The sequence below is a fragment of the Penicillium chrysogenum genome (genome assembly GCF_028827035.1).
Source record: "Penicillium chrysogenum strain IBT 35668 chromosome Unknown utg000005l_segment0_segment0, whole genome shotgun sequence".
Taxonomy (NCBI): domain Eukaryota; kingdom Fungi; phylum Ascomycota; class Eurotiomycetes; order Eurotiales; family Aspergillaceae; genus Penicillium; species Penicillium chrysogenum.
Genome location: NW_026622753.1, coordinates 5585741 through 5605358, shown reverse-complemented (window position 1 = coordinate 5605358; position 19618 = coordinate 5585741). Strand labels below are relative to the sequence as shown.

The following is a 19618-nucleotide window of genomic DNA, read 5'->3' as shown; positions in this document are numbered from 1 at the left end:
TCACAGATTGACTTTTAAAAATGATAGGACGTGCAGGTGCACTTCAAAAGAATGGACGTCTGGGTAACGAATGCCAGATTCGAAAGAGATACTGTTCCAGACAGGAAGTAGTGCAAAGAAAGCGAAAGAAGGTATGAAAAGAGGGAGAAAAAGATGGGATGGGGGAGATATAAGTCTAAGCGCCGTTAAGAGTCCATGCTCATACTCCATATGGCTTGATGAACTAGTAAATTGATCATTTCATCCGTAAGAACTATGCTCAAAAGGTGAAACACGCCGTGGGTCGTGGGCCAGTGTGAATGCTCCGGAGAAGCCGAAAAGGGCGATTGACCCATAGTGCTATACCGAGTTAGGGTTAGTGGAGGTTGTTTAAATTAAAGAGGAAATGACTGTGAGTCAAGGTAAAATGAGATATTCTGTTCCTAGCCTATTAGTGGGTTTCTCAAAAAGAAAAATCAAAAGAACTAAACAGCCCTGGACTATCGAGCATCCCACATAATCTCGTTCAGCCTTAGTAGCGCATCCGCACTGGCCTTTTTCGCCGACATAAAGTCCTCTCGGCTCTCCGCCCCGCGTGGACCACGGAGAATTTCAGAGAAACATAGGTCTACGAGAACACGCAGCTCCTCGTAGGTAAATGGCTCGCCGTTTCCAGCAGCCAAGGCTTTGTCGCCTTGTGATGCGAAAGCCTCCTTCTCTTCCTTGGCGTAGTCCAAGGCCTTCTCGGCGCCTTCTAGGAACCAGTCCAGGAACTTGGCGCTGCGTGGTAGAGCAACGATTTCTTGGGAAGCCTGCGCCTGCAAATCTGCAGTTGACTCTGATGAATCACCAGTTGGATCGATGATGATGTTCTTCAAGTTCTGTTGGAGAACAAGCACATCAAGCTGGAGTCGCAGCGCTCCATTCTCATTCATGGCCCCGATATACTGGGTACAGGCGACAAAGACTCGATCGATAAACCGTGCCAGACCCGAAGTGATGAACCAACGCTCAACAGATCCCAAATACGTCGAGATGTTGGTGTCGAATGCGATGAGATCATTGTTGAGTGCGAGAATTGTTGGTGATGCAGCGGTTGGTTGATTCATGATAATGTGCCACCAGTTGTCCGTTGTGTTTGGGGATGGGGTGACAGGCTCAGAGTTCCGCAAATTAGGAGGATTCGGCCCGGACATTGTTTTGGTCAACATGTGGATGATTCCACAGCGGATGTCAACATGCATCGTCATAATTGCAGTATCCCCAAGCCGGTGTAGTGATTCGAGCGTCCCATCGAAGACCACGGCAGTCTCGTGGTTGAGTGGCAAATGCACCGGGTGATTGATGCTATCGCGATTGGGCTTCACGGACCCGAACAGAGTCCATCTGCGAGAGGGTCGGCCAGTTGCAGTCAAACTGGATGACTCGGCATCCGCGGTATGTTCAACCACAAGTCGGATTCTTGCGAGGTGACTTGCGAGCCATTGCATGCTGTTGTACAAGAGCGAAAGGGAAATGACGGTTTTCGGGTCAGATATGATGTCGTAAGGCTGTAAAGGCACTTGCCCTGTTCGCTTGAGAAGAAGGTCGATTTCCGTATCAATCAGGGTCTGTTTCTTATCCCCGGCATCTTTCCACAGTTCATCCACAACATCATGGATGTCGCCTGAATCAGCAAAGGAAGCCGCAGCTTTCAGTTGGACTTCGCCTCCACGGTTCCGTGCAGAGACTTTCGTGACCATTGCTTTGTACCACCCACAGCACTTGTCATAATAGGTCACAATCTGGTCAATAAGAAGCTGCGTGAATGCTTGGTCATGTGGAATACTCGACAGCATTTTGCTAAATTCCCGAACAATGGACATGAATTTGATCGTTCCCCTGAAAATAGGCCGAGGAGAGAACTTGGCCCAGTGGGGGTCTTCTGTAAACGCATCTGCGGCGATGAAACTGAGCGTGCAGAGGTCCGTCACTGTTTCATCCAACTGCGGCAGGAAGACATTGACCATGAAGTCGTCCAAAAATGAGGTCAAACTGCCCATGGAAATATCCGAATCCACAGGAACAATATCCTTAAGCCGCTGGATGAAGGATAGAGAGGGAGGAAGAAGGATTCCCATATTGAAGACACTTGGCTCGAGCAAAATCTTATGCCCAGTTCCCGAGTTGCCCTTATTAGATTGCGTAGTATCGCTTGTTGCAGCCTTTTGCCTGGACTTAGAAACAAGCCCTGGTACCGACGACTTGAGGATTTCATCGAGTTCGTCTTGTTCGGCTTTCATCTCAGAATTTTGCTCGATATCGGACAACTTAAACATTTTCTACAATGCAAATGATCAGCTAGTTGAAAGTACTGAAAACGCCGGTTTCTTACCTTATTCTTATCGCGGTTTCCTGTGTATAGATGACGTCGAGCATCATTCTCCTCCGACCTAGATCGAACAGAAGAGTCCCCATCGGTTGCAAGATAGTCGTGCATGAGAGATCGTATCTGGCAAAACAGATTAATATCCGCGATGCCTGTCAAAGCCGTTGGCATCTTACCTCGCTTTGTAGAAGTTTCCACAACTCCTTGAATCCTCCAGAAAGCGTCTCGCTTTTGATTAAACCTTCTCGTTCAACAATGGCCGCAATAACATCGTGAAGAATTCGGTGGCCTTCCGCGATTGCCTCAAACTTGGCATACAGTGCCCACAAAAACTCAGAAAGCACGTGGCCCCGTTTTTCAATAATCTCGGTGGGTAGACTGGACTGTTTGTAGTTGTCCTGGGCTGAGAAGCTCTTGGTTGGCGCAGGATAGCGAGTATCGACCTCTGCGTTCGTCTTATCCACCACAGCAAACAGTTCGACCGGAAGACGCTGCTCAATCCTATGAACCGCGACGTCGAGATGACCCATCTTGTTCAACGCTTCGATCAATAACTGGATGTAGGAAAACGTGTCTGCCTCCGGATTCCGGGAGGCGTCTTCGACCATAGGCGTCAATGGATCGAACTTAGCCAGGAAACTATACACAGGACGTTCCCAAGAGCGACTACCGGCTAAGTTAGATGTATGCACCTCTTTTTCATCAGATGTGGGTGCTTTCCACCGGTCAGAGCAATAGGGTGATTTGAGGTACAAGTGGTCGTGCAACTCTTCGATCAGAATGTCCGTGAGCGACGTTTCCTGGTTTGTGAAATAAGCGCGAATATCGGATAGAGCACCAATATCCTCCAGTTCCGAGCGCCGTAGAACTCGGAGACCAGTGTGAAGCACATCCACAGCTGCAAGGAAGCGCTTATCTGAGATCTGAGATTCCAATTTCTCGGGAAGGGATTGGATTTCCTCAATCTGAGTGAACAGCTGTACGATGTCATCGTAGTTCTGAGAAGACGTTGCAAGCCCTTTTAACTCTGGCTTGGTCGATATTAACCCGGTTTTGGCCTGATCCAGGGCATGTCTCAGGCTGCGTACCCGAGCTTGCGAGGAAGATATATTGGATTGGATTTTGTGGTATGTTCCAATAGAACTGTTGAATCCCTGATGGTGTTCTGTAACATGTAACTTTAGCATATGTCTGTCCTAACCACTGCAGAGAGGACCTACCATTGACAATTGCCTTCAATGTCTTCTGGATGTCATTGTACATATGCAAAAACTCCGGTTCACGGTCCGCTTTGCCCAATGTACTCGTGTCCATCAAACTCAAAGCAACGTGCACCGGCACACACTCGGAATCAGTCATAAAATCCCAATCGCGCTGGATAGACTGGAGAATAGCTGTAGGAGGTAGCCGGATTAGCTGTTGGGCCAGGCTAGTCAAAAGAGAAAGACATACTTTCAATGGCCTGGGGTTCCCCCGAGTCATTACTCGAGTTAACCACAGGCGACGCATTCCTCTGGCTCCTGTGGTCCCTTTGTTCCCTTTGTTCCCTTGGGTCTCTCTTGTCTCTGTGGTCTCGGTGGTCTCTTTGGCCTCTCGGGTCCCGTTGATCCCTTTGGTCCCTGTTGTCCGCGTACCGATTTGCATCTCTAGACCGTTCTTCCTGGTATTTCCTGTCTGGTTCTTGATTCCTTGTGCGTGATCGCGAAGAGGGGTGCGAAGAGGCTTGCGAGGAGGGGTGCGAGGAGAGGTTCGAAGACGGTTGCGGAGAGGGCTGCTGCCAGCCCCGGTCCGTTCGATCACGCCGCCGCTCGGGCGACTGGTCCGGCGCAGGAGATTGGCCTGGCGATAGCGCCGGAGGCGGAGGCGCGTCGGGGTAGAAACCACCGTATCCGCCGGGGCGACGATCTGAACGTCCACCTCCGCCTGGTGGTGCGGCACGTCCACCGTATCCTTCTACCGCAGGGTTGCTGTTTCCACCGTATCCCCCGTCATTGGCATCGTACCGACTGGAACCGGCGTAGCCATACCCGTTACCATAACCGTTTTGGCCGCTCATTCCAAATGATGCCCGCTAATCACGGGGTGCTCTGGTTCAGTATGGAAGCGTTGGTGGGCTGTGACAAGGGGCTGGCGGGGGGCTGTTAGCCAGAAGGGTTCGGTATTAGGTCCTGTAACTTGCGCGCAACAGTTGGCGAGAGGCTGCGAGCATTCTTAGGTGTGAAATACAGGGAGCGCTGGAAGCAATTCGGTGATGCCGTGGTGATAGTGTTGAAACAGACCGGGGCGGAGTGTCAGGCTCCACCAGAGCTTCCCGCATTCCGTTCCACTGGCCAGTTGTCAGTGTACTATGAGAATGAAAGCCGGGGCTTACAACGTATACATAGACTTTCGTTACAACTTCGTATTTGATTCACTCTTTGGTATTCATTTCTAGATACAGCATCGAAATCGTGCATATTCTAGGCTGTATTCTACATAGTGCCGTCTAATCAATAGCAGTGGATATCAAACCACAGCCCATCAAGCCCGTAGACCATCCACTTATTTTGAGATAGGCTGGGTCTCACGCTCGAGCCACGAGCGAGTGAGATTGTCTTCCCGGAAGAAGTGCTCTGTCTTCGCCCAGATCTCAGCATGGTAGTCGTTTACCCACTTAAGCTCGGCATCGCTCAAAAGCGACGGCTCAATCAGGTTGCGACCAATAGGAGTCATTGTAACATGCTCAAAGCCTAGCCACTGCTTGTCACCAAAGTTGTGAGCAGTCTTAACTTCGCGAGCCATGACGATGTCTATAAAGAGAACGATTAGCATTTTTCCAATTGAAGTCATAGGCAGTACAACTCACTCTCAATTCGAATACCAAATTTGCCGTCCTCGTAGTAGCCGGGTTCTGTGTCAGAAATTAGTTTCGGACTACAATAAATAGATGAAGAGGTACAAACCATCCGAGATGACATTTCCGGCGGCAATGGGCACCTCGGTATACTGAACCCGAGTCCCGATGCCAATAGGACCCTCGTGGACGTTCTAAACAAACATTAGCAAAGTGTAAGGTGTCTCATCGGCGGTAATACTCACCAGATAGGAACCAACGCCATGGCCTGTTCCGTGAAGGAAGTCCAAGCCTTCCCTCCACAAGTGCTGGCGCGCCAACACGTCAATTGCAAAGCCACTGGTGCCCTTGGGGAACACTGCCATGTCGATTCCAATAGTTCCCTTCAGTACCAACGTGAAAGCACGTTTCTCGAACTCTGTGGGAACGCCGAAGTGGAATGTCCTCGTGGTGTCTGTCGTGCCATCGAAGTATTGACAACCAGAGTCGCAGAGATAGATGGCACTGGGATCGATGATAGCACAGCTTCCCTTCTCGGGCTTATAGTGGATGACGGCACCGTTGGGCCCAGTGGACGAGATAGTATCGAAGGAGAGACCAGCGAACAGATCATGCTTAGAGCGGATCTGTTCCAACTTATCAGCTCCGTCGACTTCGTCCAAGACAGTCTTCTTGTTGATAAGTTCGTTTTCAAGCCAAGCAAAGTACTCGGTCAGAGCAGCACCATCGCGGATATGGCACGCCCGCATTCCTTCGAGTTCGGTTTCATTCTTAATAGCCTTTGCATCGGCGACTGGGCTGCGGGCCTCTTCAACCTGTCCCTCGCCACCAAGGCTAAGGCTGAGAGCCCAAGAAGCCTTGTTCGACAACAAGAACTTGGCGGCGTTCTCACCCGCAGACTGGCTTTTGGTGCTGAGGGCTTGAGCGTCAGCAAAGATGGATTCGTATGGCTTGACGACAACGTCTTGTCCCAAGTGAGCTTTGACCTCTGGTGTCAACTTGTCATCCTCGACGTAGATCTCAGCGGTGGTGGGCGTAATAACCGCATAAGAGAAAAACACGGGGTTGTAGGGAATACTTCTCAAAGTCAGTCAATTGCCAACGATGCATCACGGTAAAGACAGTGTTCTTACTCGGTTCCTCTCAGGTTGAATAGCCAAGCAATTTCATCGAGCATAGCTGCAATAGATTAGTCACTCTACAGGACTGCCCAGGTGGGATATATTCGAGGTGGTCATACAGATGACGAATCCGGCCTTCTTCTTCGACTCAAGTTCCTTCCGCAGCTCGGCCACCTTTTCTTGGAACGTCTTGCCGGCATACTTCTCGGGGTGGACGCGCACTTTCTCACTGGGACGCGCGGGGCGTTCCTTCCCCCAAACCAAGTCGACCAAATTCTCCCGGACCCCTACGAGGGATGAACCATTCTTTTTAAGGGTCTCTGCCAACTTCCGTGCACCAGCTATTGAAGGTTAGCGCCACTATACACCTCCACATCTGACATAATTATACTCACATGCTGTGATCAGAGAAGGATCAACACCCACAGCCTTGCCTCCTTGGGCCTCTTCCGTGGTCCTATCAACAATATCAGTTCCCGTACAAGCCATGCCCGCACGACTGTCTCTCGTACCATTCCTGCCATGTGGGCACACCCTCAACTCCACCCTTCAAGAGCTGCCAGTTGTTATCCAATTGTTTCGCAGCTTGGTTGAAGTACCGTCCGTCGGTGGACAATGCAGCTTTGCTCAGTGAGATAATTGCAGTACCGGCGGAGCCAGAGAATCCCGAAATGAACTCTATGGAAATGTTAGCTGTCGACGCGGGCCAATAAGGGGGGGCGATCATTGACCTCGACGGGCATCACACGGCGCAATATACTCGGACTGGTGGCTATCTTCTGAGGGCACAACTATGCGAAACTGGTAAGCACAACTCGAGGTTTAAGCAACCGGCTGAGAAACAGAGATGATGTCATACTGTAAACATCCACCTTGTGCTGCTGCATCAACTGCCTCAGCTTTGACAGCCGTTCAGAGGTATCCACGGCCCCCATATCGACGGTATAGCGTGGACCGAAAACGGAGAAATATCTTGGACGAGGGAGGGGCCTTAGCGATCGCAAAGATGTCCAAAGGCGAATTGGGTGGGAGAGGAGCATGGACACTGGTAGACTCCAAGAGGATTCTTCCTCAACCTGTTAGCTTTCGAAAAGCTAAGCGAAGCAGGGAATGAACGCGTCAGATAAGTGCGCGATAAGCTAATTCCGCAGGTCGTGTGGACTCCGTCGTAAGTGGCCTTTTACCAAGTAGGCTTTTTGGCCACAGACCGATCTCCGGAGTCGCGGCTACACACGGCCCACTTGGTGTTGTCATGTTTGCACTCTTTTCAAAGGGACCTTCTAGGGACATTGTACACAATCATATTGTTCGTTCCGAATGAGAAATTGTTTTTCCAGATTGATCTTATCTGATTTTAGTGCCACCGATAATAGTGTTAAAACTAATCCTTTGTACGACATGGCGTCAAGCTTGATACCCATACCCTAGAAGTAACGGTCTCAGCACTAACAGGACCTGCCCAAGTGTGACTTGTCGGTAGAAGTAAGAAATGCCTCAAGAAGCAAAAGCTAGGATTTCGTACTATTTCCAAATCGAGCTCCATCCGCTAAGGATGACGCCAAAAGCTCGAGGGTGTGCCAAAACAAGATATTCAGGATCGTGAGGACAAGGCAAGTATAGAAGGTTACAGACGACAGCGAAAGCTTGGGGAAACAACCTTGTTGAAGGTCAATGTTAATATGTACTATATAGGTAAGCTCTTGCATGGATTTTCGGATGTCTGTTTGGGTATTCTTCCTTATTGGCGTTCTTCAACATATCTACTCAAAAGAGGTCATGTCATGTGCCTGGGATTCAGAGGATGAGCCCCGCAGTTACCGCTCTAATAACCGCCTTAGCGGTGATTGGCCAACTGATACCAACACTAGATTCTGCCAGTCATACCCCCGTGCTTGTATATGTACACTTCTCTTTTTCATTTTCACAACCACGCGCTTGCTGAAACAAAATGGCAACATGGATGTCTGACGAGGGCCTTGGAGCTAGGGAATCAATGTCAGAAGCCCATATTGTATGTGTGCCTCGTCTACACCTGACATTCAGCTAACAAAGAACCAGCTGGTTACCGAGCTCTATAACCCAGCGAACCAGCGTGACCCCGCCAGAATTAATGAGATCCAGACGCGTCTCCAGCAACTTCAGAAGACAGAAAATGCATGGGCAATTGCAGATTCACTTCTGCAGAGTGAACACTCTGCCCAACATCGTTTCATGGGGGCCCTTACATTCACAGTGAAGATCAATGTCTCATGGTACGGTCAACCTCTCCGATCCGCGCCACTTCAAGCTTATACTTATGTGACGATAATTGCTGATGCCGGATATCATTAGGAGCGAAATCAACGTGAATTCGGCCACAGAGATCATGCAGCACTTGATCAATCGTTTTGTTGCTTTGGTAACCAATGGTGAGCAAGCAATGGTTGTGAGAAAGCTTGCCTCAAGCTTGGTTGCCATTTTCAGGCACCCTGTCACACCATGGAAACAGGCTGTCTGGCAGCTGGCTGCAAGCCTCGTCCACGGTGGATACGTATCCGAAGAGGAATCACGAGCGGTGGATTTCCAGGAGCGGATACTGCCAGCGTTGAGCAAGAGTGGATCGGGTGCACTCCTGTTTTTCTCAATTGCACTCGCCGAGGAGGCTCTCAGACTGGACTCTGAGCCCCAGGATGGGGCTGGAGACACATCCGCGATTCAGCGAGCCATACATAACATTAAGGATGGGTTGCTCCTGGTTCAATTTGTCCTTGGGGAGATTATACAGCATGCAAAGACAGCTGGGGATGATGCAGTTGATGTGGCACTTGCAGCTGAAGCCATGAATTCATGGAAGGTGAGTTAATCTCGGTTTCTGGTACTTGCGTTTTGAAGAGTGGGGTCGCTGATTTGACTTCCATCTCGCAGACATGGCTAGGTGTTCATGGAAACCGCCAACGTTCTTCTGCTGAAGATGTCAATGTCTTGGCGGTGCGATGTGGCCATACCGTCATTGAGACGTTGAGGGTACCCAGCTTGAGTGAAAGTGCAGCTTCTATTTTGACGCAAGCCTTCGAAACCCGCTCCTGGGCGTTTGACGGCAACTCGTTGTGGCTTATTTCTGAAATCCTCGCCGATTCAATCGTAACAGCTCACATTACTGCCGTGAAGAGCGGCGATGAAGGAGTGGAGAGCATGTCGTTTGTTGACCTGCTTATTGCATACGTCTCGCATTTGCACTTGGATATCTTCAGCGACCCTATGACCCCACAAAATGCAGCAATCCTCGCACTTATCCATGGGATTTTCAAGACCCCTGGCTATGCTTCAATTGACGACCTCGGGACCCCACGTGTCTTGGAGTTCTGGAACGATATCGCAGAAAGTCTCCCCGGTCAAATCGAAGAAGGCAGCTCTAGGTATGACTTGGTAAAGTCACATCTAGCAGAAGTTGTTTTGGGTCTTTCCAGCAAACTACTATATCCGAAGTCTGAAGATCTGGAAGACTGGGGCGAGGAAGAGCGGAGTGAATTCGGCGCCTTCCGCCATGACGCTTGTGATTACCTACTTTCGGCATACCCCGTCCTCGGCGTCGACCTGGTCACTGTCTTCCAGAGGAGCGCCACGTCCTGCCTTGAAAGTCAGGACTGGCGAAATTTCGAGACTGCCATGTTCTGCATAGCTCAGCTCTCGGAAGCAGTGGATGAGAATGGGCACGCCGACCAGTGTCTCGACGCCATCTTTGGGAGCGATGCTTTTGCCAGGCTCTGCGCAGGTGGGGAGACTGAAATACCACTCAAGGCTCGCCAGACCCTGGTGGATTCATTCGGAAAGTATGAATCGTACTTTGAGCGTCACAGTTCGTTGCTTCCTGGTGTTCTAAATATCCTGTTCGAATCCCTCAATTTCGAGTTGTGTGCGCACGCGGCTTCAAGGTCTATATTGACTCTTTCAAAATCGTGTGCTCGCGTCTTGACGTCGGACCTTCCCGCATTCTTAGATCAACTAGATCAGTTCAGAAGCAAGCCGACGGCAACTGTGCCCACCATGCCTAAGGTCCTGGAAGGAATTGCGACCATCATCCAGTGCTTGCATAGTGACCAGGAAAAGGTACAAACGCTAGAAAGAATTCTCGGCTTCTTTGTTCAGGAAGCCAACACAGCGCGGGAAGAGGTTACCGGTCCTGCTCATGAATTTGGTCGTCAACGCGGCCACCTTGTGCTGAGCTGCATTGCGAGCATCGGAAAAGGCCTTCGTTCAGAGGGCGAAGTCATCGATATCGAGCTTACCAAGGAAGGAGACCCATACCCCCTATCCTTCTGGAACTCTGGACCAGGTGCCGAAGCCCAGCGCCTGATTATGGAGGCCATGAGACTTTTGATTGCCGACTTCCCCGTGGACAGCAGCATCATTGAAGCAGCCTGTGACATTTTGAAAGCTGGTTACACTGAGCGGGCAGGACTTTTCGTCTTCCCGCCTTCTATGACAGTGGACTTTATCAAGAGCTTTCCCCTTGGCATCTCCGGTACAGATGTTATCATGGCAACTGCGTCGTCATTTTTGGCATCTCACGCTCGGCATGCGATGAACATCCGCAGTGAGGCTGAAGCGCTTATCGATCATGTAGCCCAGCTCTTCTCTTCGATGCTCCAAAATCCGGATGTGTATGACCCAGAGACCGCTAATGCCGGGATTGATTTCCTCACACGTCTTTTGCCAAAGTACTATCCGATATTGTTCACTCCTGCGAAGTCAAATCTGACCGCGGAGTCCCCTCTTGCTGTGCTTCTTCACTTCACACTTCACGCATTGACACGACCTGAGCCACTTCCTCTTAAATCTGCTTCTGCATTCTGGGTTGCATTAATAGATCTCCGCGGCAGCTCACCGGAAGAAATGAACATACTCGAATCGGTCCATCAGGAGTTTATCCCCCGTTTGTGTTACACAATCATCCAGCAGATTGCAGGCCGATGCGCACGATCAGACTTGGTGTCTCTGAACGATGCTCTACGACGCACTGTTTTCAAGAAAATGGCATTGGCGCGCCCAGCTATTAAGGCTGCACTCGACTCTTTGGACGCCCAGGTCACAGATGCGAACGGACAAGTGCCGCTCCTATCGGCGCAAGACAAGTCACGGTTCTTGGAGTCTCTCGCCATTGCTAGAGGCGGTCAGAAACCGTCTCTGGATATTGTGCGTTCCTTCTGGTTGAAATGCCGTGGGATGAATTTTGATTATGCCCAATAATGGAGCTTGCGTGGTACATGACCTGATGATTGGAGTTGATGGGTCCTGCAACTTCGGTGTTCATTTAGATATCCATTTGCATGACATGCGTGGTCCAGCTTGATTTAATCTTACTTGGGAGTTTTTACTTGCATTCATATAAGCGCCATAATCGAGGAATTTCCAAAACATCTAGTGGTTCGGCCGGCGTACAAACAAAAAGGAATCATATGGTTCAATGCGTACCAGACCAATGCCTATGCTCCTGCCCAGCAGTACATGGCCTAACAAACCATCCGACCGCTAGCTTCGGTCCCAAGAGGATTCCAGGAGGCCTCATTAAGGGCTCATTGCTCTAAAGTACCGCACAACTTAGGTTATTGCCTGGGGAGTATCTTGTCGTTTTATACAAATGCCGAAGCACGTGCCTATAGACCCACTTAGCACTAACTCTATCCCAAAGCATCTGAGAGACATACAACACAGCCCACAGAGCAACAAGAGACATCTCAAAGGACACCTAAAAATACATTGCAGTAGTACATTGATAAAATATCATGTTAAGCCAACCGGATATTAATTGGAAGTATCCAAGCCTTACATCACCAGGTACAGAAGCTACATAACCGACTATTCTTATAGATATTATATAGGTTTGAGCATGATACACCGAAATTGAGTAGCAGAACACATCGTAAGAACGTTGAATACCGTTTTCCGCGAATAGCCTCCAGGACTCTTTCCGTAATTCCCCGTCAGCGGGCCGCCGTCGGAGACTACGGAGACTACGGCGTGACATGGAGATGACAACCGAAGCCCCGATTGGCCATATTCTCTTAGTCGCGGACTAAAAACGCCAATCGTGACTTTTGCTATCGGCATGAAGCTCCCCAGACTCCCGGTGATCGGTGGCTCGGTGCCGGCAGCCTATCACGTGGCAGGGCGGGGATTAGTCTGATTCGTATTATGCAGGAGATTCTGCCATGAAGTAATAGTCCCGAATAGTCGAAGCCCTGTATAATGTCGGATACAATTACTCTTTTTGGCGAAGAAGCATTTACACTCAGGAAAGTTCACTACAACATAGGTGCAATGATTGGCTTCAGAAGGACAAATGTATCAAATCGTATAATGTATATGTCACATTAGACATCTACTCATGGCTCATGTACAGTAAATTTTTAGGATACAACAATGATCAAGGCTGAAACACACAGAAAAGCATATCTACCAACCACGGCCAGCCAATTTATCAGCCTCGGGCATTTGCTTCACATTGATACCAACCATAGCCTCACCAAGACCCTGGCTGACCTCAGCAAGCACCTTAGGGTCCTTGTAGTGAGTGACAGCCTGGACAATAGCGCGGGCACGCTTCTTAGCATCGCCAGACTTGAAAATACCAGAGCCAACAAAGACACCATCGCAGCCCAGCTGCATCATCAGCGCAGCATCGGCAGGGGTGGCAACACCACCAGCGGCGAAGTTAACGACAGGCAGACGGCCGAGCTCAGCAGCCTGGCGAACAAGCTCGTAAGGAGCCTCGATCTCACGGGCGAACGCGCGCAGCTCAGGCTCGGCGTCCTGGCTGGCGAGGAGGATACCGCGGGCACGGCTGATCTGCGCATTGACAGTGCGCATGTGCTTAACGGCCTCAACGACATCACCGGTGCCAGCCTCACCCTTAGTGCGGATCATAGCGGCACCCTCGGAGATGCGGCGCAGGGCCTCACCGAGGTTGCGGCAACCGCAGACGAAGGGGACCTTGTAGCCGTGCTTGGTGACGTGGTAGACATCGTCGGCGGGGGTGAGGACCTCGGATTCGTCGATGTAGTCAACGCCAATGGCTTCAAGGATCTATATATCAGTGTTCGTTAGTAAAATTGTTACTGTTTGTTCGCCTCCCCCGCCACCGGAGATCTCTGCTTTCGCCTCCATCTGCCGATCTGCCCCTCCCCCGCATAGAGATAATTGTTCACATACCTGGCATTCAACGAAGTGGCCGATACGGGCCTTGGCCATGACGGGAATGGTCACGGCTTCCATGATCTCCTTGATCATGCTGGGATCGGACATGCGCGCAACGCCACCCTCAACGCGGATATCGGCGGGGACACGCTCGAGAGCCATAACGGCAGCGGCACCGGCTTCTTCAGCAATGCGGGCCTGGTAGAGGAGTCTGTTAGTTCTCTATACTTGGCCGGATAGTAACCAATTCCTCATAGAGAGGTCATACCTGCTCGGCGTTCACGACGTCCATGATAACGCCACCCTTCAGCATCTGGGCGAGACCGGCCTTGACAGTGAAGTCATTGCCGGTGGTTCCGTTGGGAGCAGCCATTATGAATTGTGTAAAAGAAGGGAATATAAACAGAAAAGAAGAGAACTGAAGGATAATAAGAGGAGAAAGGAAGAGAGCGTTCCGAAAGTGAGTCAGTAAGAAATACAGTTTTCCCCAAAGTTACTTGCCTCAGGCCAATCACGACCCAGAGTGCCCCTCCGCAAAAGTTCCCCTGTCAACTTGCCTTTCCCGAGGAGATGTCCCTCGGTGAACAACAGACCGCCTGCTCTCTGGGGACATAAGATTTTCTCTTGGTCACGTTACATGAGCTCTTCCAACCTTGGAAGGTTTCCAAGGCTCGGGACACTTGGCATTAACATGGCATTAACATGCCTATCTCAGTAAGTGAGACCTTTCTATCATTTGACAGGTGGCAGTCAAGAGTCGGATTGATGAGGGTTCCCAATTCTTGTGACTTAACAATTTTAAACTTTATCCTATTTTGGCAGGAGAGTTACTTGAAGCATAGCACGGTATATATCAGGATACAAGCACCCATGCCTGGATATGCATATATTTATTGATTATACGTCATATACGTGATCCAGTGTCAACTATGCACATATATGTATACTACATGTACTGCCATGTTCCCATCAATCTAGCATTCTACACATTCCAGATGCCTATATATCTCCCAGTAGTCATAATATACATAGCTTACCAGTCATGGATCTAACGAACTAGATTAGACTCTAAATACGAAAAACAACCCTGGAACCCAAACTTCAAACCAGAGCCTCAATCCTTCAAGATCCATCCATAGATGGGCTCAGCGATATATGACGTCACCTGGCTTCCTTATCGGCCAAGGAGCGCATATCCAACCATAAACCCTTCCAAATCCGACTCTCCAACTCCCTCAATTACAAGATAGACAAGCAAAACAAACACAATGTCTTTTAGATTATTCACCGGCCAACCAGCCACCCTCCTCCGCCTGGGTTTAGGCGTCGGCATCGGCCTCTCCGCCGCAACCATGCACCCCTTGTCGCCCTTCCGCGCCGCCCCAATGCAATGCCAGTACGCCGTGCCCCAACAACCCACCTTCAACAGAGATTCAGAGTGGGCTGTTAATTCCGCCGAATCTCTGGGGCAGAAGCAGGGCCGTCCGCGGCAGACTGGCCTGTTGAACGCGGAGACTATGCGCCAGGTTAGTTTGGGGAGTGTGTTGGGCCTAGTTGCTGGTGTTGGGTTGAGGGCATTTTCAAAGGCTTTGGTTGTTATTTTGGGTATGGGGGTTGTTCTTGTTGAGGTATGTATAAGCTTCTGCCGGAGACTTGGGCTTTCCATTGGCTTTGGTGTTTCGTTGTCAGACGTTATGGTATGGTATGGTTATACTCGGGACGGTGCGCTGATACTTGTTCTCGATCTAGTATGCTGCGTCTAAAGGGTACAATATCCTTCCGATCAACCGAATTCAGAAATATGTTAAGCGGGTCGACCTGCGTCGTGCTATGAGTGAGAAACGGCCGTTCAAGATGAGTTTCGGTTTTATGATGGCGATGGCGGCGTTTGCGAATTTCTAGGTTTTGCCTTTTCGGTTAGACGGAGATTTAACGCTACTTGTACATACGAACAATGCCAAGTTGGATTTTGCCAACTGACAAGGACGCAATTTGGGCGGTTGGACGCGCATATTTGAATTGGTAAAATGTTCATTCGTACAGGGGTATCATGAGTCTTGATCTATTCCACACCAAATACAGAGGGGGGAATCTACGCTACCCCAGCACCAGATCCTCCAGCACGCCCTCCATTTCATCGCGGGATAGTGGCACACCCAGAATCTCCATGCCGCTGGCATCCATGCGCGAAGTGATCATCTGGTGGTCGTGGAACTCCTTCAGCAGGGTACGGAACATCATCTCCGAAGAAGCGACAAACTCTTCCGTTGCTTTCTGGTAAAGAAGGCGGAACTCGATGCCAGTTTCATCGCCAGGCTTGCCGCCCTCTGCCGCGCCTTCGTCGTCTGACTGGTGACCGTCGTCCAGTAGAGTGATCAGTTCTGTCAGCAGGAGACGATACAGGTTGCGTGCATTCTCGGGGAGACTCTTGAGCACGAAGCCCACGCCATCTTTCCCGCCGACACGGCGGCCCTTGCGTCCAAGGAGAGCGTTAACCTCCTCGACAACGTCGGCCTCTGCTGAGAACGGAAGGAAGGTTGTACAGTCATGGAAGACGAGATTGAGTTGATCACGCAGACTGATATCCCACATGACCGGGAAGTTGGGGGTATCGGCTGTAACCAGGAGACGGATGCGCGGTGTTGCAGCCAGACGGGCAAGGAGCGCTTGGTTAGCTGCGCGACGGAGAGGCGGGGCATCGATGGAGTTGATCAAAACGGTGACGGGCTCTTCACGCGATTTGAGCGCAGATTGTAGGAGTTCGAGGACTTCGGTTGGCTGCGCGCCAAGCTTAGATGGTGCATTGTCGCCCATCACGGCCGTGACCATCGTAGCGAAGATTGATCGAATGGATATACCAGGCGTGTAACCATTGACCATTACGATGGTTGGATCCGTAGTGTCTGACAAGCGGTGGTTGTAGATCCACTCCGCGAATTCATCCGTTAGCTTGCGCTTGGAGCCGTAGCCAAATAGGCAGATGTTGAACCCTTCATCGAACTCGAAAGCCCACTGCGGGAAAGATCGGTGGTGCAAGGATTGCAGATACTCCTTCTCTTCCTTGCACGGATCCTCATATTGTCCAAGCTTCTCGAAATATTCCTCATGCGTTAGCAGCGGTACTTTGTTGAGGGTGGCATTTGATGTCTTAACAGGACCAGCGCGGTTCTGGAAGAAGTATCGTTCGTGGGCAGGGAGCTCGCCTTCGGGCGTCGGGGAGCGCTTATTTCTAGCACCTTTCGGTCGTCCTGCACGTCGCTTTGGTTGTTTCACTCCTTTTTCGGGGGCATCATCTTCGCCTTCGGGTTCTATACTCTCCGCCAGAGGCTGACCTGCATTCTCCGTGTCAGGCTGATCTCCATGTAAGATTTCCTCGGCTAGTCGTTCCGACCCATCCCAAGCTGTATCCTCGTCCTGCTCGAACAGCACCCGTGCGCTCTTCTTCCGCGCAGATCGGTCCGCATTCTTCACTCGAGATGGAGTCGCTGCAGTTGCGGACTTGGGTTTGGTAGGCGTAGCGAACAAGCCACGAGCCTTAGATTTGTGGGTGGGCGTTTTCAGCCCAGACTGTTGTAAGGGCGTCGCTGAGGCACCATTGGCCTTTTTGGGTGTTGATTGACCGCGTCCTGATGGGGGAAGCTCGTAGGAGGCATCGCCGTTTGGAAGTGAAGCGTTAGCCGCGTGGCTGTTCAACGCGCCATTGGATTGTTCTAGGGCTGTTCGTCTTCTTTTTGGGGTCGAGACAGGCGGCTGGTCGCCGGCGTCTGATAGCTTACGCTTCATGGCGCTTTAGTCAGATTATAGTCACGTAGACGCGAAGGGAAGGAAGCAACAATACCATCAGATCCGGAGAATGTGCACAGGGTCGCGACGCAAGGGGGTTCCAAGGTAAATTCGAGATCTCGTTATTTCAGGGAGCTGCAGGTCTGACACTGGAATGCAGGGCTTAATTGGGTCTGGAAGTGCTTGAAGGAATTGAATTGGAGCGGGTGGGTTTCTCCGACTCGGCGTCTCCAGGTTGGAGGTAGAACGGCGACTATCGACTGCACTGTCTTGGATCCAACACAATCCGCGAGATTACACCTTGCCCAGGTGTATCCTGATCTGTGTCATACGCGGTCGGTCTCTTTACTTTGTATTGTTATAAAAGTTCAATTCAATTTTACTCCAGAGGGTTGGACTAAAAAAGTCGCGCATGTAGTTGTCATGTGAGCAAATTCACTGATCAGACTAAATTCCAACTTCTTATATTCAAAGTACTCATAGTATTCAGCAAGCAGACCCCAAATAATCAAATCACTCAACATATCCCCAGACACCTCAACTGCAGTGGGCTCATACCGCGCAATCAGTTGCCGAGTGCGGAGCTCCCGAGATCGGCTACTTTTTTCCCTTGACTCACGGGGCTTGACTCACAAGAGCAGCATCTTCCCTTATAAACCCCGGGCCTGTGTCTACCAATTGCCCTATACAAGACACACATGGTTCCAACTACCCAATCCGCCAGCATGGCGACCTCCCTCGCCCGCATGCTCAAGGGCCAGGTCCGATGCTACTCCGCACCGCTGGACATGGCCATTCCAGCCTCCAAACAGCGCTACATCCCCACGACCGGCACCTACCCCCAGGGCTTCCAGGTATCTGGTACCCATGTGGGCGTGAAGGCCTCCAACACCCGCTTCCCAGATCTGGCACTGATCGCCTCCGATACGTCATGCTCAGCCGCGGCAGTGTTCACAACCAACAAGTTCCAGGCTGCGCCAGTGCAAGTCAGCAGAAAGACCCTGCAGAGCCGCAAAGGCGATGGTATCCGAGCTGTTGTGATCAACTCAGGCTGCGCCAATGCCGTTACTGGCAAGGGCGGCCTAGAGGACGCAGTGCAGATGGGAAGAAAAGTAGACGAGTGCAGCGGTGTCGAGAACGACAGCTCTCTAGTAATGAGCACCGGTGTCATCGGACAACGGTAAATGCACCACCCCATCTCAATTGCTTCACAACTTACCCGAAGAAACCCCCCATAACTAACCAACAACCCACCCACCCAGCCTCCCGATCTCCAAGATCCTCGACCGCATCCCAACAGCGCACTCAACCCTCGCCTCAACACACGAAGCCTGGCTCAACACAGCCCGCGCAATCTGCACCACAGACACCTTCCCCAAGCTCCTCTCGCGCACCTTCACCCTCCCCTCCTCCCCAGACCGCAGCTACCGCCTCGCAGGCATGACCAAAGGCGCCGGCATGATCCATCCGAACATGGCGACTCTGCTCGGCGTACTCTGCACAGACGCGGCGGTCGAACCCGCAGCCCTGCAATCGATCCTGAAACACGCCGTGTCGCGATCCTTCAACTCGATCTCCATTGACGGCGACACGAGTACAAACGACACGATCGCGGTGCTGGCGAACGGCGCTGCAGGCGGCGAGACCGTGCGTGCGCCGGGCGCGTCTGCCAGCGCGGACTACACCGCGCTGCAGAGTGTTGTGACTGATTTCGCGCAGGAGCTGTCGCAGCTGGTTGTGCGGGACGGAGAGGGCGCTACTAAGTTTGTTACTGTGCGTGTGCGCAACTCGCCGGATTATGAATCCGGACGCATGATTGCTTCGACGATTGCGCGCTCGCCGCTGGTTAAGACGGCTCTTTATGGAAAGGATGCTAACTGGGGCCGGATTCTCTGTGCGGTGGGTTATACGCAGGGTGTGGCTGAGGGGACTGTTGTTCCTGAGCGGACCTCTGTTAGCTTCCGTCCGGTTGATGGAAGTGAGGTTTTGAAGTTGTTGGTTAATGGTGAGCCTGAGACTGTTGATGAGCAGCGGGCCAGTGTTATTCTGCAGAATGAGGATCTTGAGATCGAGGTTGATCTTGGTGGAGGTGAACAGGGCGCTGCTGGATGCGGTGGTGAGGATGCTGTTTACTGGTTCTGTGATTTCAGTCACGAGTATGTGACTATCAACGGTGATTACCGCACTTAAAAATAGATGTATTCCAGCATTTGCAGTGGACATTATCGAATCGAGGCAGATTTCGGGATTAAAGGCCTTTGGAAGTGAGAATGCCTATAGTTACGAAGAAGAGCCGTTGAAATGAGCATGTATAAATATGAACGATGTTGAGGATCACGGCAAGTTGAATATAGGATTTTG

At 51.0% G+C, this 19618-nt stretch overlaps 7 protein-coding genes across 7 annotated transcripts; 3 read left to right on the top strand and 4 right to left on the bottom strand.

The window, feature by feature from the left end:
• Positions 1 to 479: 479 nt before the first annotated feature.
• Positions 480 to 4403, bottom strand: N7489_010529 (exocyst subunit SEC8; the record flags this gene model as incomplete). Its single annotated transcript, XM_056716278.1, has 5 exons — positions 480 to 2300; positions 2354 to 2470; positions 2524 to 3512; positions 3568 to 3741; positions 3800 to 4403. The coding sequence occupies 5 exons, from the start codon at positions 4401 to 4403 to the stop codon at positions 480 to 482; spliced, it is 3705 nt and encodes a 1234-aa protein (XP_056563900.1).
• Positions 4404 to 4888: 485 nt separating this feature from the next.
• Positions 4889 to 7341, bottom strand: ampp (aminopeptidase P; the record flags this gene model as incomplete). Its single annotated transcript, XM_056716277.1, has 10 exons — positions 4889 to 5136; positions 5193 to 5237; positions 5290 to 5374; positions 5426 to 6257; positions 6314 to 6359; positions 6421 to 6642; positions 6697 to 6758; positions 6814 to 6979; positions 7033 to 7092; positions 7161 to 7341. 10 exons carry the CDS (start codon positions 7339 to 7341, stop codon positions 4889 to 4891), a joined length of 1947 nt encoding a protein of 648 aa, XP_056563899.1.
• Positions 7342 to 8249: 908 nt separating this feature from the next.
• N7489_010527 (putative importin 13) lies at positions 8250 to 11527 on the top strand (the record flags this gene model as incomplete). The annotated part of the gene is made up of 4 exons (XM_056716276.1): positions 8250 to 8312; positions 8360 to 8553; positions 8633 to 9134; positions 9206 to 11527. 4 exons carry the CDS (start codon positions 8250 to 8252, stop codon positions 11525 to 11527), a joined length of 3081 nt encoding a protein of 1026 aa, XP_056563898.1.
• A 1206-nt stretch (positions 11528 to 12733) lies between these two features.
• Positions 12734 to 13847, bottom strand: N7489_010526 (pyridoxal 5'-phosphate synthase subunit PdxS; the record flags this gene model as incomplete). Its single annotated transcript, XM_056716275.1, has 3 exons — positions 12734 to 13363; positions 13490 to 13672; positions 13743 to 13847. 3 exons carry the CDS (start codon positions 13845 to 13847, stop codon positions 12734 to 12736), a joined length of 918 nt encoding a protein of 305 aa, XP_056563897.1.
• Positions 13848 to 14742: 895 nt separating this feature from the next.
• On the top strand, positions 14743 to 15376 carry N7489_010525 (uncharacterized protein; the record flags this gene model as incomplete). Its single annotated transcript, XM_056716274.1, has 2 exons — positions 14743 to 15102; positions 15224 to 15376. The coding sequence occupies 2 exons, from the start codon at positions 14743 to 14745 to the stop codon at positions 15374 to 15376; spliced, it is 513 nt and encodes a 170-aa protein (XP_056563896.1).
• A 195-nt stretch (positions 15377 to 15571) lies between these two features.
• Positions 15572 to 17257, bottom strand: N7489_010524 (origin recognition complex subunit 2; the record flags this gene model as incomplete). The annotated part of the gene is made up of 1 exon (XM_056716273.1): positions 15572 to 17257. The coding sequence occupies one exon, from the start codon at positions 17255 to 17257 to the stop codon at positions 15572 to 15574; it is 1686 nt and encodes a 561-aa protein (XP_056563895.1).
• Positions 17258 to 17982: 725 nt separating this feature from the next.
• Positions 17983 to 19447, top strand: N7489_010523 (bifunctional ornithine acetyltransferase/N-acetylglutamate synthase; the record flags this gene model as incomplete). The annotated part of the gene is made up of 2 exons (XM_056716272.1): positions 17983 to 18437; positions 18520 to 19447. The coding sequence occupies 2 exons, from the start codon at positions 17983 to 17985 to the stop codon at positions 19445 to 19447; spliced, it is 1383 nt and encodes a 460-aa protein (XP_056563894.1).
• Between the last annotated feature and the right edge of the window lie 171 nt (positions 19448 to 19618).